Below are 18,425 nucleotides of genomic sequence, written 5' to 3' on the forward strand. Positions count from 1 at the left end.
TAAACCATCCTGCCCTCTGGGCCGTACCGCAAAGCTCAGTTCTTGCCTTTTTAAACTTCCAGCGTTAGTGGGAAAGAGGCGACGCCAGCAGACGCCCACGGCCGCCTGTGCCTCTGCCCGCTGCCTGCCAGCCTCCGATGCGAGGCAGTTCAGGCTACCTTTTTAAACACAGTATTAAATTCAGAAGCAAACAGGAACACGAAGATATTAATCCATTACATTTTATTAACACATCTTAGATTCTTATCCTGTACTTTCACCAAAAGGAACTAGAATTTTGGGAAATATGTAAATAATGGAACTATCAATCAAAATAACTGTGTAGCATCCGTCTGAAATGACCCAGAGGAGACCATCCAATGGCGCTCACTGGCCCAGCACAAATGACTTTCTGGAATTATACAAACACTCGATGCAGCCGCATGCCGAGGGGACTGATGTGTCTTTGCCACATCTCAGGTATCTTTAGTCGCTTGTGTGAGGAACTGCCTTAAACTCAGACCCTATGCAGGTTCAGTGTGTTGCGGTGGCACTTCCGGGGCAGGCACAAGGCCCCATAGCCCCATGGAGGCTGTTTCACTTGCATTCGGCTGACAGCAGCCTCTGGAAAGAAGCACCGAGACCCGGGCGCTGGAGGCTCAGCAGCCCTGTCACCTTCCTTTGATGTCGAGAGTCCATGTGATCCTGGTCCCACCATGGCTACGAGATTACGAGAAAGAATCTCACTGTGATCTTTCCTGCAAAGAAACAGCAATAAAATTTATTGCCTGCTCACAAGAATAATTCTTGTAAACGAGGACCTTTGTGTGCGCCTCTCACTCTGGAGATACGACTGTGCAGGACAGGAGACCAAGGCCACGTCTCACAGCCCTGGGAATGGGGTTCACAGGGAACCAGCTGCCAGCCGTGCGCACATGTGGCTGTAAAAGCCAGTGCTGAGACTCAGGCTCCTTGACAAGGAGACACCGGAGAGCCCACGTCAGACCCGCACTCACTCCCACTGCTTTCAGCCTGGACGACCCATGACAGATGCGGGTGGGCTGTTTGCGTCACATGTGCGGCACCATCTGCCCTCAGAGCTGTCTGATTCTACCAACATCCACACCACAGGGGCACATACAGATGTTGGGGTCTGGTGGCTGGCGTGCTGTGGCCTGTCTTCGCTGAGTGGAGTCCCAGCTCCTGAGCCTCCAGGCACTTACGAACAGGAAGGCTTTTTGCTCGAGGGCTCGACTCCTGTTCCTGCTGAACTGAGCCAGTGTGTAAAATGAGAACTGATATCAGCTCAGTAGGCACCGGAGGGCGGGTCCAATCGACAGCCCGTAGAAGCAGTGCCTCGGCTGGGAGCTGCCCACACGGTCCGCCGGGGCTGCAGGACACAGAAACCTAGGCTGCAAATACAAGAGAGAGTCACGCGCGGGAGGAAGCAAAAGGATCTGTGTTGAAAGCACCCAGCCCGGACAGTTTTACTCGACTCTTGTGATGCATTTGGTTTCAGTTTTTTGTAAGAATAACTTCTGCAGCTTTCAATACATTTGACCTTTCAGAGAGACATCTAACTAGTGGAGTTATAGTTCTGCAGACTTTTGGCACATTCCTTCCATTCGTGACAGGACACAGTGCATCCTTGGGCCGAGGTCTTTCCTCCTCCAGAATTGTGCTCGCACCTGAGCTGACCGCTCAGCAGTGGCCTCTGCCCAGCGGCTCCAACTTAACTGCCCCCATCTCACCTTCTCTTCAGGTGCAGAACTTAGCCACTGTGAACAAAGCGGAAACCAGTCACTGTTCACCAATCAGCTAAGCTCTGCACCTCGTCAGAGAGGTCTTCAGCTGGGCACAATGAGAGGGCCGGTGAGCATCTTCTGCGACGGCTGCTGCTTCTGTTTCCGGAGAGCTACAAGACGCACCAGTTCTCCAACTGCAGAGAGAGAGGGACTATGGCTCTGGAGAGCAGCCAAGGTCGTGGTTGCGTGGTAATCCCTGGCAATGTGATTTTAATCTTAAGTCACAAATCAGCATGCCAGGAACCCAAGCAGCCAGAGCACTCTGGAGCCGCCGTGCCTGTGTGCTGAGCCCTCACCGCATACACCGGGTCCTCGGACACGAGGCGGCGACATCACCTCCAGGCCTGCCTCGCTACCATGTGGGTTTTAAGTTTTTTGTTATTTTCTTGGTGTCCTAGAGGGATAACTTTTTAAATCAAAAGGACTCAGAGATGCCCATACAAGTGCCAGTCCAATTTTGGAACATGACCTGGGAAAGGCACCGACCAGCCTCTGGCAGGGTTGGCAGAGACGGCTGTCCCTCCTGTAACCCTCAGCACAAATGCTAGTGCTCTGGGGTCTGCAGGGTGCCCAACGGCGGGAAGGTGCAAGTCACTGGTCTTAACTGAGAAGGCGGGGGCGGGTCAGAGGGCATGCATGTGGTCCCCAGTTCATCTGGAAGGAGAGGGACAGGGAGGACCATTGTAGAGGGGAGGTGAGAAAACAGCAGACCCCTTGCCAGGACCACTCCTTTGCCTGTTTGGGGGCAAAAAACTCATGCTGGAGAGTTGTGAGAGCTTAGTGCACATTGTGGTTCCCACGGCTGAGAACATGGGGACGAGCAAGGAACAGGCTACCCAGGGCAGTTTCACACACTTCAACAAACACTCCCCGTGAAATTAAACACGGAAAGAGAAATATGATTTACACCGGTTCCTACACGGGGTTGGCAACAAGACAACTGTGCAACTGTTCTGGTTTTGTAAACTGGCCCATGTGTGACGAGGACCTGAAGCTGCCGCCGGGGAGCGCTCTGGTTGGGGAATGTCTGCGCACAGCTGTCTCACTACAGAGGCTCAATCGCTGCAACCATTCCCACCGCGTCCCCTCCAGCGAGCGTGGCTCTTCTGGGAGAGGGAGATCGCACTTTGGAAAAGCTGCAGTATCAGACTTCTTCCCGGTAAGATACTTAAACGTAGTGGACAAAACCGGTTTGTATAAAACAGAAGCAAACTAAACATCCAACAATGGGTTAAGGAGACCAACAGGAAATATTAAATACCCACTAAAATTATATTTATAGAGAAGCTATATAACATGAAACATGACTGAGGTCTAATGTTAAGTTTAAAAAAAGATACAAAATTAAACATACCCCACCTATACCACATAAACCTTGAAGAAACACTGAGAAGACACAGAAGATGATGGTTGTTAGAGAAGCAATGCACTTACAGTCCCACAGTTCTACTTCAAAACTTCATGTACCACTGCTAAGCTAGTTTTAAAATTTAAACCCTAACTGATAGGGTGTAATTCTAGCAGGTCAATTCCAAACACAACAGAAAAAGCAATTCAAATAATTTAGGATTCCCATGCCAGTGTCAGCCAGGGAGCCTGCTCCAACAGCAAGCCCGCCTGAAGACAGGCGCTGAGGCACAAGGTGCAGAGGGGCCTGCGGCAGGCTCTACAGGAGGACCTCCCAGCAGCCCCCTCGGTCGGGGCGGGGGGACAGCCTGATTGACGTCACGCAGCCCAGGAGGAGGAACTATCTGCACGCAGCTCAGGAGTGGGGCCACTGGTCGGACATTCCCACTGGGCTTCCCAGTCCACCTCCTAACCCCCTACCCAAGAGGTGCTCCTTCCCAACTTCTGTTCCTACAAGTAACAAAACTGAAGTGGTCAAACTGCGCCAAGGAGAGCTGTGCTGCCCGGGTGGACAGCTGTGCTCCCTGGTGACCACTCACATGCGAGCTGCTGCAGGGACTCGGCTTCGCTCGGCCCAGGCCACCGGCCGCCCAAGCTGGAGCAGAGGCCTGATGCCACAGGTGCTCTGGGCTCAACATTCAGTTATTCATTTGGCTCCTAAGAGACAAACAATGGGGAAGGAATGACAGAAAACTACCTTTTAAAACAACATCTCGGCCACCACCTGGGCTGAGCACCTATCCATCTGCTCCTTGGTCAGCTCGAAGCAGCTCCGGGCGAGCTGCTGCTGCCTGGTGTCCTCACTCACCATCAGCTCCCCGTAGAGGTAGATGCCCATGGCCTGCGGGGACAGGGGCAGAGAGCATGAAAAAAAGGAATTAGCGTCCACACGTGCAGTCTGTGTTTAACAGAAACCTGCTGGGCCAGAAACTACAAAGACCCTAGAAAAGATAAGACGGTCGAACAGTTGTGCTTCAGGAACCCGTGGTCTTTAACCCCCTTCTCTTTCCCGCTTTCACTGAACCTCCAAAGAACTGTCAGTGATCAGTTCCGTGAACACGACCTTGGTGATTTAACTGATAAAGGGATGACAGTGAGCATTTCTCTAGCAATGACCATGTCAGGAATGCTCTGCAACAGACAGGAGGGGCTGTCACAGCCACCACGGAGGCCTGTGCAGCTGACGGAAGCCCTGAGGGACTGTATGCAGGTCACAAGACACAGGCTCCTTCCCAGGAAAGGGTGTCCCTGGGCACTGCTGGAAGTGAAGACCACCACGTCACACGCAGCCATGGGTGGGCAGCACCATCATGCCACCCAGGGAAAGGTGCCTGCTGCTCCAGCCCAGCCGACTGTGGTCCCTCCACTGCGGCAAACACTGGCCCTTCTGTGTCAGACACAATGCTCCACAGACCTACATCTGCATTTTTCCTGGTTTTAAAAACAGCCAATTATGTTCTGGAAGACCAAAGACCCCTCGGGTTCTGCCTCCAAGCTTAATTACGCCATGGATCACATTCTGCTGGAGCAAATTAAAAGAAGGAACTCAAAGACAGCGCAAGACAAAAACTTGTCCAGTAAGAGGTTCACAAATTCCCTCCTGAAAAGGCTGTGACATGGTAATCCTTCTCTGGAAAAGTTCGTGGTTCTAAGCATATTGCAGTTAACTGTGTCTTTCAAACAGATCTTCATCTTCTCTTGCATTCTCTCCTCCCTCATACTCCTCTGTGTTTCCAAACATCTCCTGCTCCACTGTGCAAATGTGACATTTCTTCTGGTACAAAGTCATGCATTTTTCTTTGTAGGAGTAACAAGCCCTTCCTTGCTGGCAGCCCCCCATGCTCAGGCCTCTCAAAAGTCCTTTTGTTTGCCCTGCCCCCGCGCTCCACCCCACACGGCTCAGTGCCGTCAGCCCCGGAGCTGGGCAGAAAGCTCGCTCACAGGCACAGTGGTCAAGTCCACAGGACAAGCTGCAGGCTGCTGACTTCCACCAACAGACATAACCTGTGGCACATGCTCTGCCACGAACAGCCACGCTGGGACACGTGTGGGTGGGTGCAGATGCAGCAAGGAGGACACCCCCCAACCCAGTCACACACACAGGCTTCCTGTGGGCTCCTAGAAAGGTGACCACCTCCCCCCGGTGAACAGGGAGGAAAGTTCCCGCAGGAAAGACACTCAGCACAGGAGCTGGCCTGGCATGTCTGGTGCAGAGACCAGGCCAGTCCAGTGATCGGGGCTGCCCGCCGTGTCTGCTCACATGCTTTAGGGCCAGTGAGGACAAAGATACAGCCCCCAGCATCACTAAGCCACACCTGGACGTGAGGTCTGGTGATGCTGTGAAGTCTGCACAAGCCTCACCTGGTAACAGCCACGGGCCACAGCCAGGGGGAACCCACAGGGCCTCCAAGGACCAGGGTTAAGTGCTGTAAAGGGACACCGAGCTCTAGCAGGAGAGTCAGCTCAGAGTGTGGGAGGTAAGCTCCTACCAATTCTTCAAAATTTTGGAATATGTTTAAATGTTTGTTACATTTGAGTCCCTGTGTTGTGTACCAGGCATCCAGGGGATGGTACAGCACTGACAGAACCCCCGTCTGCTGAGAAATGAGACTTACCTGATCCTCCTGAAGGAACTTCTCCACGTTTTTGTACGCTTTTGTGTATTTGTGCTTAACAATGAGCTCACACCACCGATGGCGAACCTTAACAAAGAAGAGAACATCCAGTGAGCAACAAACTGGCAGATTTTGCTTAGCCTTCTAAGTTTAACTACTGAAAACCTTCTGTGTTAGAAATAAGTTACGGCATCCCCACTCATCCTCAGGGGATGTTCCAAGCCCCCTGTGGATGCCTGAAACCTGGGCAAGTACCCCTACACATACTATGTTTTTTCTATACATACATACCTATGATAAAGTTTAATGCCTTTTCCGCCTTAACTAATCAGCACTTACACTGTGGTTGTAACTTTCGAAGTCTGAGGTACAAAAGCCAAACTGGCCCAAATTTCTTCCCTTCTTCACAACTTCAAGGATGGAAGATTCGTTTCTACCATACAGCTCAGCAACCTAAGCTTATAATTTCTTTCTTTCCTTATTAAGTCAGGAACTTGCCCCTTTTCACTTAAGGGAAGCTCTTTTCGCTTCTCTCTGGCATGTCCGAGTTGTCGGCATCCTGCTCTTGGTGGCCTGAACACAAGCACTGCGAGATGCCGTGACAGCCGGTCGTTGACGCAGCTGGTGACTAATGCTGGCGGGGGGTGCAGTGTGGAGACACTGGACAAAGGAATGAGTCACGTCCTGGGTGGGACCGACTGAGGGCTCCAGGTTTCATCCTACTACTCAGAATGGCATGCAACTTACAACTTACGAACTGTTTATTTCTGGAATTTTCCATTTAATATTTTCAGACTTCAGTTTACTAGTGACGTGTGTACTGAAACCACAGATAATGGGGACTACTGTACTCTCTGAAGTACATTAACACTGTTGACACTTCCAGTTTTAAATTTAAATTTTATTTTTTAAAGAAAGAACCATGCTCCTCGTCAGGAGCACTGTTAGTCAACTTTAGGGGAGGAAAGTGCATACTTCAGTTGGGTGTTTTGATGTTTTTAAAGACAATTTTGCAAGATAACAGATAAATGCAAAATGCGACTAGGAAATCAAATGCACATCCCGGCCAAGCTGCTGGTGCTCTGCCCCACAGGGCTGTTGACAAAGGTTTCCTCTGAAACCACAACTACTTAACGTCCTGCAATAACCGATTTGGTTCAGTGCTGCTGAGGGTAACAATGAACAGAGGAGAGCGGAAGACACTCTCCACATTCCTGCGAAGAGGCAAAGCGTGCTGGCCTCAGGAGTTTGGGGCGCCTGCCGGAGGGAGAGGGAAGGCCACCATGAGGCAAGCAGCTTGCGCTGAGGTCTGTACAACACGCTGCCAACAGACAAGCTAATGTGGATGCTGTCTAGTAAAGACTCACTTTACTAAAGGCTCACCAGCAAGACTTTGCCAGGAACCGCCCCCCCACACCCCTAAAAACGATAAGGAAGTTTGATCCCAGCCTGGGCTGTGTCTGCTGACAACGGCAGAGCCCCCCCCCCCCCCCCCCCCCCGCATTTCTCTGCCCTGGAGGCACATTCTTCACATGGAAATTCTACCTGAATTTGGTTTTCAGAGTCATTTCAGGCCATTTTCTGCTGTATCAAAGGTCTCCCGGTTACACCCAGCTAGCAACAACCATTTTATCTTTCACTGTTGGTTCAACACTGGCCATACGTAGAAATGATTATGTGCATCTGAAAAAGCCTTCTTCCATCACTCTGTTTTTATTGCCTTTGAAACAGGGAGACTCTTTTAAAGGAATCCATTTGTGGCAATAGTAAAATATAAGCAATTTCAACATTTTGGCTGGGTCCCCCATAAATTACATCATTATCCACCAACCTGGCCAGATCTTTCCTTTAATCTACTATAAATAGATTTACACCCAAACAATTAGCAATGAAGGAAAGAAAGAAATCTTCTGGAAGGAATCCTTCCCCGAGGCTTCGTGTGCTCCCAGACAGGGTGTTAATTCGGGGACTCTGGTGGCGCTGCCCTTTGCTTGTGGGCAGCCAGGCCCTTTGAACTTGTAAGGACAGGATACCAACAAGCTTTTACATCTACGAAGGAATTTCAGAGGTGCATGGAAATGAGCTAATAGCCTCAGACCATCACAACAAAAGAGAAGCCGCTCAGGCTAGATGGGTCTCGGAAATCTTTCCATCTTAATAAAATGTTCTTTCCTATACAACCAACAGAAATTAAGAACAGACCCTAAAAGGAAAAGGGCAGGCCCTGAAATATCCTGAGCAGAAAGAACAAGTGACCAGAGCTCAGAGAAGCCAGCTCCTCGCGCCACATCAATCAGAGGAAGTCATCAGAACCACCAGGCCCCACTTCCGGAACTCTGGTCCATGTCCAAAGGCCACACACCAGAGAGACCGCAAAGGGCAGCCTTGGGTGCCTCTTCCCTTGTTTCCTCCCAATTCATGGCCATCTAAATGCCTCAGACACCAATAGCCCACCAAGCACCAGCAGTATCTCTTGTTTGCGGGTTTTGTGAAAGCGGCAGCCGGTTCCCATGGCCACCAGATGGGATGGACAGTCAGAGACCTAGGTGCTGCCCTGCGACTTTCTCTGGGCCCTTGGAGAAGAGCCTCACTTCCTACAGCTGCACCAGCTTTTTGTGGGTCATGTACAGGACATCAACGGCCTCTGTGAGCTTCGAAATGTTTGAACAACTTAGGTTCGAATGCCCCCATCGCACCATGCCTTTGACAATGACTGCTGTTTCTCATTCTAAAACTTGGGGATAAATTCATGTTTTGGACCTGGTTTTGAGGATGGAGGGTTTAGCCTCTCGTCTTTCCTTCCTGTGCTCTCCTTCATCTTATATTTACACATACAGAAATAACACAGCATTAATTAGAGCCTATTCTCTATTACAATAAGGAACCCGATGGGCAGGTGGGAGGTGGGTTGGTCCCACCATGACTGGAAGGTCCAAGGACAACACAGAGAAAGAGGCTCTTTTACAGTCAATGTGGAGTAAGCATTTCCACCCCTTACTGTTAAAACAGTGTATTGTTACGATTAATAAGAGATCTAGTCTTCTGACCCCTGAAGGCTAACAGGCATCAGGAAGTGCAGGCCAGCCTCCCCTCCTCACCATGAGGAGCAGAAAAACAACAGGCCTTTTCATCACTAAAGAGCCAAGCATCTCAGTATTTTAACGACAGGATGTTTAGAAGACATCACAGAGGGCCCAGCAGATACTTCTTACTCCTGTGCAGAATTTTTACTTCTCTTTGTATTTCTCTAAGAAACAAAGAAAATTCTTATTTTTTATCCCTTAAACTGTTTTTATTGCCTTTGAAATCTGCTTAGCCACTTATCACCACATAGAACCAGGGTCTTCCCAAGTGGCTGGCAGCAAAGTGACTTTTGTCTCAACTTCTCCCAGCAGTATTTGCACGTTAGGTACTGATGGAGAGCCCCTTCCTCTAGGTCACCAAGAAACATAAAGAATCTGAGAGGCCGTCACATACTTGTATCAAATTCCTTCCTCCACTGGCCATGAAGAAGGTGAAGTGCTCTGTGTGGGAAGCCTGAGCCAAGCAGGTCTCTAAGAAGAAAGCTGTCCATTCTGTAGATCGGCTCTTCATTATTTTCCAATAAGCTAGTCACTGGGGGTAGCAGCACTCTGTCTTTTCATTTCCTTGGTGAGATTAAAAATAACCACTGAGCACATCTACACAGCGTGGAGCCCACAGGCTGCCACAGCACCCATGCTTCTTGAGTCCACCCATTCCGTTTCAGTGCTACAAGGGGGTATCCATACTATGTCCAAACTGACCAAATCACATTAACATTCACGTTTTATTACACTTCCATTATGTCTCAACAGAGGTGAAAAATTTCAATGACTTTTTCAACTATAACTCAAATTCATAAAGTTGCTCTAAACTCACGCTAGAAATCTCCAAAAGTTCAAATCAACGGACATCTTAGCTGAATATCATCGTCATGGTCAGGTCAGGCTGGATGGAGCAGCAGGGCAAGGCCGAGAAGGGGGAAGGAGGGAGGGATGCAGGGCGGAAAGAGAGGAAGAAAGGGCAAGAGAATCAGAAGGGGGACAGTGCAGGGGAGAGAAGAGGCGGAACTAAGGTGGAGAGAGGAGCCTCGTTCCAGCCAGTCCCGGACAGGGCGGCTCACAGGGCACTCGGAGCCTTGCTGCCTTCAGTGCCCACGGCAGCTGGGCCAGGCCCCACCTCCTGCTGACCCCTGCTGGGGCCAGAATGCCCCCAACTACACGCAGACCTGCTGGGGGTTCGGTGACACGGGAACCATTAGCACAGTGCCTGGCACACACACAAGACAATGGGTGAAGAGAGAATTTAGGCCAATTCTTCCCACAAAGTCACAATGAAGTTGTGACAGATGTGCATATAAGGGGTGCACGTGTAAACACTAATAAAAATCAGTTTGTAAATCTGCTTTTCAACCTGCTCTGCCTGAGGGATACTGAAGAGAAGAGCGCGGGCGCTGCCCTGAGTGCACAGGCACAGCAGTCTAATTCACACCCTTGTAAATGGATTCTAGAAGTTTCCAGGTTTCTGAAGCCTCGATGAGCAAAAGATGAGTACCCGACAATGCAAATGGGGCAGAGGGAGGGTATCAGAATTTGGGGTGGAAGAATGAAGAATGTTTGAAGAAGCTGATTCCTGTCAGACCCACGTCTGACGGCAGAATGATCCTGTAACTGCACCAGGACGGTGCATCCCCTGCCCCACAGCAGGGTCTCCCCCAGGAGGAAGGTATGTCTGTGTAACAGGCCTCAGTCATCTGGGAGACCTGAGCAGACACGTGGCCTGGGTACCCAAGAGGGATTTTGTAGGAAACACACACAGGCCTCCAGCTACAAGGCTGGTGGCTCGCTCACTCCAAACACATTCACAGCAGCCAACACATATACACACATAAGCATGTAACACGTACACATATGCACTCACTCCCTACTTTCTGTTCCTTACGCTGGTTGGTGACATACTAAATTGACTTCATGATCCAGTGTGTCCTGACCCAGGGAGCCGATGCCCCAGACTGGAGGCCGGGGCCTAACTCAGCAGCTCCGTCAGCCGGGCTAGCTGCTCTCACCATGCCTGGCCCGGCTCCTGGCAGCGGGGCTGCCGTGGGGACTGAGGTTGCCCAGGCAAGTGTCAGGCTAGTGATTCCCATACAGTAAGTGCTTTTCGTCTTAGAAGGGGTAACATGTTTTGGCTTTATTTTCTAATTCAAAGTTCATTATTTATTGAATTAATAAAACCCAGGGAGTATTAATTCCAAGAGCTATTTGTTAATTGGTGAAATGACAGAGCAAGGTGCCTGTAGAGGGCTGTTGCTTGCTGAGGGGAGGCCCTGGACATGTGGAGGGAAGGCTCTCCAGGGCTGGGCAGGGTCAGGAGTGAAGGGAGGGGTGAGGGGAGATGGGACAGCAAAGGAAGAGCAGGGCCCTCCCTGCCCTGGGGCTCGACTGAGCCTCAGACTCCCAGCAGGGACAGAGCAGAGGAAGCAGGGCACCACCAGGGAATGGCCTAGAGGCCTGGGGGAACTGGTACTTCTCTTGCCACCCCTGGGAAGTACACCAGGGGCCAGGCACCTGGGAATTTTCCAAACTATTTGTAAAGACAGATGGCCCAGCCTCACGCCAGCATCAGCCCCAGTCCCAAGGCACTTGCCCCATTTCAAAGCGTTCTCACTGCCCGAAAGGCTCAGCTGAGCTGAACCACCATCTCAGAAGTGAATGAAGTCTGCCCCTCTGATTACCGAGAGTGCCTTAAAAATAGCACCTCCCCGTGTGGTCCTTTGTGTCCCCAAACCATGCTTCAGATTCCAGGTGACCGAAAGGGAATCTCTGATATAACCATGGGCTCCCCCCACATTAACTGTTCTCTCCTGGAAACAGGAGAGGAAAAATCGCCGAAGGACAACCCCACTCCCCACCTTCATTTCTTTTCATCCTGAGACATTAATGGATACAGACATTCCTGCTGGACTCGAGAATGGTGATGGTCAGCAAATGTTTTCTGTCAAGGGCCAGAGAGAGTATTTTCGGTCAGTTTGCCACTGTATCAAGAAACAGCCCTAGACAATGTGTAAATGAAGTGCTGGGATGGCTGTGTCCAGATACAACTACAAAACAGGCTGTGGGCTAGACTGGCCTGGCTCCAGTCTGCGGACCCCGCTCTCTCTGAGGCCCACGCCCCAGGCTCCCAGAGCGAGGTGCTGGAAGCAGTATGCCAGCAAATGTTTGACCCCCAAACCTACCAGCATGACGTCACAGATCCTTACACACTGGCTCCGGCCAGCTTCAGCCCGGTTCTGCCAGGAACGCACAAGGGTGTTCCTGAATGCCAGCCTACAAGTCCTATTCCTTTCTCTACCTATGGATTAAATTTCTTCTGCACAAGCCAACGTGCTCCGGCATTCCTTCTAAAACAGCATCTCTTGGGCCATGGGCCCAGGACAAACACAGATACAAAGCAACGGGAGAGGTAGCTAAGCCTGATTCTGAGGAAACGCAGCCTTTAGGGAGAGTAACCCCCACCCCAGCCCACGCCCAGTCTGTCCATGCCAACGAGGTGCCCTCTGTGAATCCTACCCCAGACCTCATATTTATTAGCACTTGACAATTCTCACTGCTCTTTTATAGCTTTTAACTCAAAGGTTTATTTCTAATTCAATTTTTGACAGTTTTCCATGAAACTACTTCTAAGAAGTATTATCTAATAAGCTAACTTTCCAAAGTGGTTTTCAAACTTTTCTTAAATGTAATTCTTGTAACTTTTAATAAAAATCAATCTGAAACCCTAGGATATAAAGACAGAGTAAAGAGAAGATTGCAAGTGGGCTCTTCAAGCAGTTTCAATCTCCATGCTGGGTAGGAAACACTGTTAAACAGTAAACTCCTCCACGTGGCCTTGGGTTCCTTGGGGGTGGAGTTTGAAAACCAGTGTCTTACAGAAGAATTACTGTGCCTGAGGAATAAATGGAATCAGAGGCTGAGCAGACACTGCTATAGGAACAAGACAACAGATTAGTTCTGATAATTTCTAACAGCCAACACCTCCGCCTTGGTTCGGCAGCCACCATGCCACCGACAAAGTGCATGAGACAATCAAGGTCACAGAGAGTAAGTGACCTGTGCCGCTCGGCCACTGCCATCCTGGAGCCAGGGTTTGGTTTGCTGCATACTCACTGCCCTGCTTAAAAAAGCACCTATGTCTCCTGTAGGAAGCTGCTTTCCTTGCTTTATTTTTAAATGTTTAGAACTTATAAAACAGGTAATTTCACACAGAGAACCCAATAAATGGGAAATCCCAGCCATCTGGCACGTTACTCTGTGTTCTCCCTTTTCTCCACTGGCCACTGCTGGGGTCGCTGGCTTAGGAGCCACCAACGTTCACTTAAAGCACTGCAGGGGATTCCCTCCTGCTAGTGCACATGCCACAGCCCATCAGCCCTCTGAGGACACCAGTCAGTCAGTCTCAGTGTCACAGAAAGTTCCAAAGTGTCAACAGCCCCCAGAAGAGACAAGGACCTCTGAGGCCCCACTAGAGGCACGGCGGGGCCCGCCTCACCCAGCACACCTGCGTTTAGCCAGCGTCTCTTGGGCGGAGTTCACCTCCCCCCCCCCCACACACCGCACTCTCCGCGTCTGATGTGTGCCCAGCACTGTGCTCTCTGGGCGGGCTCCTGTGTTCGCCTGCTTTACTTACACTAAGAGTCAAGCCTGTGAGAGCAGCAGCCTGGGGGCCTGTCCCAGGGCCTGCTACCCAGTACGTGCTCGACAAATGTTTCTCAATGAACGCACTACTTTTACCATCTCAGAATGCTTTTCAGCTACTCTAAAATTATAATGCACAGTTGGAGGCTGTAAAACGCTTTGAAGAATGCCACCGTCCTATTTATGACAGGAAGCACTCCCCTTTCTTTTCAGTCCTTTTGATTTCAGAATTTACTGTTGAAGAGAAAAAAAAAACCTGTCCCGGGAACATGATCTGGGAAGCCCATTAAACCTCATTTAGAGATCCATTTTATACCTGTAAACAGAAAGACCAAGGCTCATGGCTTTTGAGAGTTAATAAGTCTTACGCCGCAGTAAACAAACCTGCTTTTTCAATTTGTGCCCTTAAATTAGATTTAACTTTGCTTTAAAGTGGGTTTACTGCTGGTAAGGGAAGCCTGCCGGCAGCCAGGAGCGGGAAGGCAGCCGGGACAGACAGTATTTCCAGCCAGGGTTTTGTTTGGGGGCGTCTATGAGGGTCCAGTGTGTCTCATCGGCTCTCTCTCCCGAGAAAGACAGGAGAGCAGTGGCTGAACGGCTGTCACAGAAAGATTTCCAACATCCGCATTCTGATTCTAGCGCGTCCCATTTCTCTCTCACCTTGCTCATCTGACTCTCAAAGGGCTGTGGCTGTAACGTTCTTTTTTTAACCAAAGGAAATTAAAAGTCACTCTATTTGCTGTCACAGAGCCAGGTTAATAAATCCCCAGGCCCAGGGTTAAGACGACAAACAAGGCACCAGAGGCCCTCAGCCCTTTCTCGGGGGCTGGCACGAGCCCTGTCCCCTGTCCGAGTCAGTCCCTAGCTCTCACCTGCGTGCCAAATGTCAACAACCGGCCGTAACCAGTTATAACCAGAGCTGTACCTTCATGCGACGCAGGCCCTTTGAAACAGCTCCGGGACCACCACACCGGCCACGTGCAAGCGCGTGGAGTGACGGCAGGGTCAGAGGTGACGACAGGCCGGCACCTGCATCCTCTCAGGCAGATGCTATGGAGACACTATTTTACTTAAGGATGTTAATGCCATTAAAGTCAGCTGGCTCCAAAGGTCAGCACTCAGGGACCCACGCTGGGTCCACCTTGAAATACAGCCCAGTTCGCCCTTCTTCCGTCAACACTGCACTGATCGCGATTCATTCCCACGTGTAGTTCTGCAGTTAGGAAACACACTCCACACCTTCTTGCTTTCATTTCATAACAGGTGACACAGGGCCTCTGCTGAAAAAAGGACTTTACTACTGGCAGAAAAGTGAGGATGGGTTACCTCCTTTGACAAGCTCAGAAGGCACCTGAGGGGATCCTCGAGGAGGAAGGCCTCAACCCACTGGCCAGAGGGCCACCCCCTGCAGTGCTTCACCTGGGCCCCAGGTGTCCAACCACCATGTGTTGGACACTAGTAGCTGCTATTCCAGAATACCCGGAGAGCCAGGAAAAGTCATCTCCAAACATTAAGTACTGGGTACTGAGGATACAGTTCAGTATAAAGTCTAAGAAAAATCCAGTAATCAGCAAGTGTAGACACTTATGTCTCAGAAGGACATAACAGGGTACAGTGAGGGAAGTGGGGGGACCCAGAGATGTGGTCAGAAGACTCACCATGCACAGTGAGAGATGAAGGGGGAAAAGACAACTGTCACTGGACAAAGCCCCTAAGCCCAGTGTCCAGCCATACCACGTGTTCTATGAGAAACCCAACCCTCCAATCCCCTCCTCTCTTAATAGCTATTTCTTCCAATACCGGAAGCTAGAGAAGTAGACTTATAAATCCCATGACTTCAGCGTAAGAACTAAAACTATAAAACTCTTAGAGAAGACAGTGTAAGTCTTCCCGACCTTGAATCAGCCAAAGACTTCCTAGATTTGATACCAAAAACACAAGCAAAAGAAGGAAAAATAGATAAATTAGACTTTATCAAAACTGAAAGTTCTATGCTTCATCATCAAGAAAGTGAAAAGGGCCCTGGCTGGTGTGGCTCAGTTGGTTGGGTGTCGGTTCAATTCCTGGTCAGGGCACAGGCCAGGTGTTTGGCTCTCACCTCGATATTTCTCTCTCTCTCCCTCTCCCTTCCCTCTCACTATAAAAATCAATAAAAAAACTTTTTTAAAAAATGGTGAAAAGGCAACCCACAGAGAGAATATTTTTGCAAATCATAAACTTGATAAGGAACTTGTACCTAAAATATATAAAAAGCTACTATAACTCAATAATAAAAAGGCAAATAAACCAATTAAAAATGAGCAAAAGATCTGATTAGACAGCTCTCCAAAGATGAATGAATAGCCAATAAGCACATGAAAATATGTTCAACATGATGTACCAAGGCAATGAAAACCAAACCACAATGAGATATTCTTTTACACCGAACAGGATGGCAACAATAAGAGAGACAGCAAGTGTAGCAAGGATGGAGGAAACTGGACCCCTCCTACCCTCCTGGAAGATGAAAAATGGTACAGTAACTCTGGGAAAGCCTGGCAGTTCCTCAGGTTAAACAGTTACTACACGACCCAGCAATTCCACTCCCAGATACAGACCCACAAAAAGTGAAAACACGTCCACACAAAAGCCTGTACACAGAAGTGTTCACAGTAGCATTGTAACACAACAGCCCACAAGCGGAAACAGCCCAAATGTCCGTCAACTGATGAATGAGTACACCAATGTGGTTTATCTCCACAACTGAAAATGTTTGGGGATAAAAAATGAAGTGCTCATACATGCTAAAGCATGGATGATTACTGAACATGCATGCTAACTGAAAAGGAACCAGCCACACAGGTCACATATTGTATGTGGCTCCATGTACATGGACGTCCAGAATAGGCAAATCTAGGGAGACAGGAAGATTAGTGTGGGCCTCGGGCTGGGGGCAGGGGAGAGGCGAGAATGACAGCTCGAGGGTACAGGTTTCTTTAGGGGACGGTGAAAATGGTCAACAAATGATTTTGGAGATGGTACAACTCTATGAATATGTGGGTAAACTGTATGGTATATGAATTATCTCTCAAAAATGTTATTAAAAACCACCCAGGAATCAAGCTGGGGAATGCAAAGGGTACTATTCTACACAGTCCATCCCTGGGGAGAAACCACCTGGTGTCCTGCCAGCTGGGCTGGATCTGGGCTGCTGCTCATCGGCTCGCTGCTTCCCCCAATGCCTGCAGACTTCCTGTGCTCAGCCTGGGCATCTGCTTCCACCAAGGTGGGCAAGACCAGCAGGTCTATGCAACACAGACTGGGTGGCTCAAGGCTTCAGCAAAGCAACATGCAGACCAAGCAGCTTAAAATTCATTTTTAGTGCCATCTCATAAATTTAGTTTTTAAATTTCATATTCTGATATACAAACAAAATACCATCATTTGCTCATAAATAGGTGTCCTTTCACTCTTCAGAAAATTTGAATCCGACATAATTGCTTTCTCTTTGCTCTCAGGTACCAGCACAAACATTCCCATGTAAGAGATACAAGCCGCCAGGAACTGTGTGGATCTCTAGGCTGCCCTTCCCTGCAAGCCAGGCTCAGGGATCTGCTCCAACCTCCAAGCAGGTTGCAGGCTTCTTCTATCTGTAGTTCCCCAGTTCCACAGCTCCAAGGCCAGGCAAACCGAACTCTCGAATCCTGGTGTGCCATGGAAAGAGAAAGCAGAGGAAGGTGTGCAGGAAAGGCACCAGAAGGGAGAAAGCATCTGGAAAGAGACTTGAGCATTTTGGCAAAAGTGAGCCCTCTACTTCAGGGCACCTGTGGCACACATTACATAAAAACATGGTCCAGTTTACAGTTGTGGAAGAAAATGGCAGTGTTCACAGACAACTGTGTGCTCTTAGCATGGATTTTAGTACAGAAATCTAATACAAAGGTATGTGAACTATTGATGGAGGTATAGAAAAGCCAAAAGCACCAATAAAACCCAATGTGTTGATTTCACCCTCTAGATCTTTAAAGCCAAAATGTACATGAAATGTCGCTGGGTTTGGGGTTGTTCAGAAAGAAGGGCCTCAGGGTGATGTGATTCATACCCTGGAAGGTGTGCACATCTGAGCATCTTCCTGAGAAAGTCTGAAGAGCCGGGGGGCACACACTGCAGGGACAGACAGTGCCCCTTGCAGAGGACCTGCTGGCGAGGACAGTGGCAGAAACAAAGCCAAACAAGCACCAGGGAACTTTTCTAATCAAGTGTGGCTGAACCTGCAGCTAAAAGCTCACGTTTTAAGTGCACTTTTCCTTTTATTTACAAACTCTAAATATTATGATTTGATTATAACTATTTACTTACTAGGACCTTTTAGGAACAATCAGGCAGATTTTGCCATCAGCAGCTCACTTTTTTTACCTTTATTATTTAACAAACATCTGACCAGCTCCGACATGCTGTAACAATTCAAGGTAAATAAACACAGTCCCTGGCCTCAGGAACAAGTGCTGAATATTGATCTAAAAGGTGGAAGTTTTTTACTTTGTCATTATTTGCACCTGTTTTTGAAAAATCTCTTCATTGCAGTATAGCAGAGGTGGTGGTGTTTATTGCAAGGTTTCCACAGAAAGTGAGTGCCAGGAGCACCACAGTGAGTAACAGAGAAAGAAAACTAGAAGAAACACCCAGAGATAGCTTCCCAATTCTGAAGGGAATCTTCTAGAACATTTGTTTCATAAGCCAAATAGAAAAAAGAAAACATACACACATGTAACTAAAAAAATTATGTAAGAGCTCTGTCTATTCTTTCCCACATCATTAAAAGCGCATGGTTTAAAAAGTCAGCGCCTTTTTAGAGCGTCAGCCTGCAGACTGAAGGGTCTCAGGTTTGATACTGGTCAAGGGCATGTACCTCAGCTGCAGGCGCT

At 49.1% G+C, this 18,425-nt stretch overlaps 1 protein-coding gene across 1 annotated transcript in view; it reads right to left on the reverse strand.

Annotated features, from left to right (window-relative positions):
- Positions 1-207: 207 nt before the first annotated feature.
- AOPEP (aminopeptidase O (putative)) overlaps positions 208-18,425 on the reverse strand; it is a 296,713-nt gene continuing 278,495 nt past the window's right edge. The window contains exons 15-16 of the mRNA XM_087822613.1: positions 5,807-5,893; positions 208-4,032 (exon numbers count right to left, since the gene is read on the reverse strand). Of these exons, the coding sequence (XP_087678739.1) occupies positions 3,892-4,032; positions 5,807-5,893 (228 nt within the window). The 3' untranslated portion in view covers positions 208-3,891. The remainder of the gene's footprint in view (positions 4,033-5,806; positions 5,894-18,425) is intronic.

Source organism: Miniopterus natalensis, chromosome 12, assembly GCF_054644295.1.
Source record: "Miniopterus natalensis isolate mMinNat1 chromosome 12, mMinNat1.hap1, whole genome shotgun sequence".
Lineage (NCBI taxonomy): Eukaryota > Metazoa > Chordata > Mammalia > Chiroptera > Miniopteridae > Miniopterus > Miniopterus natalensis.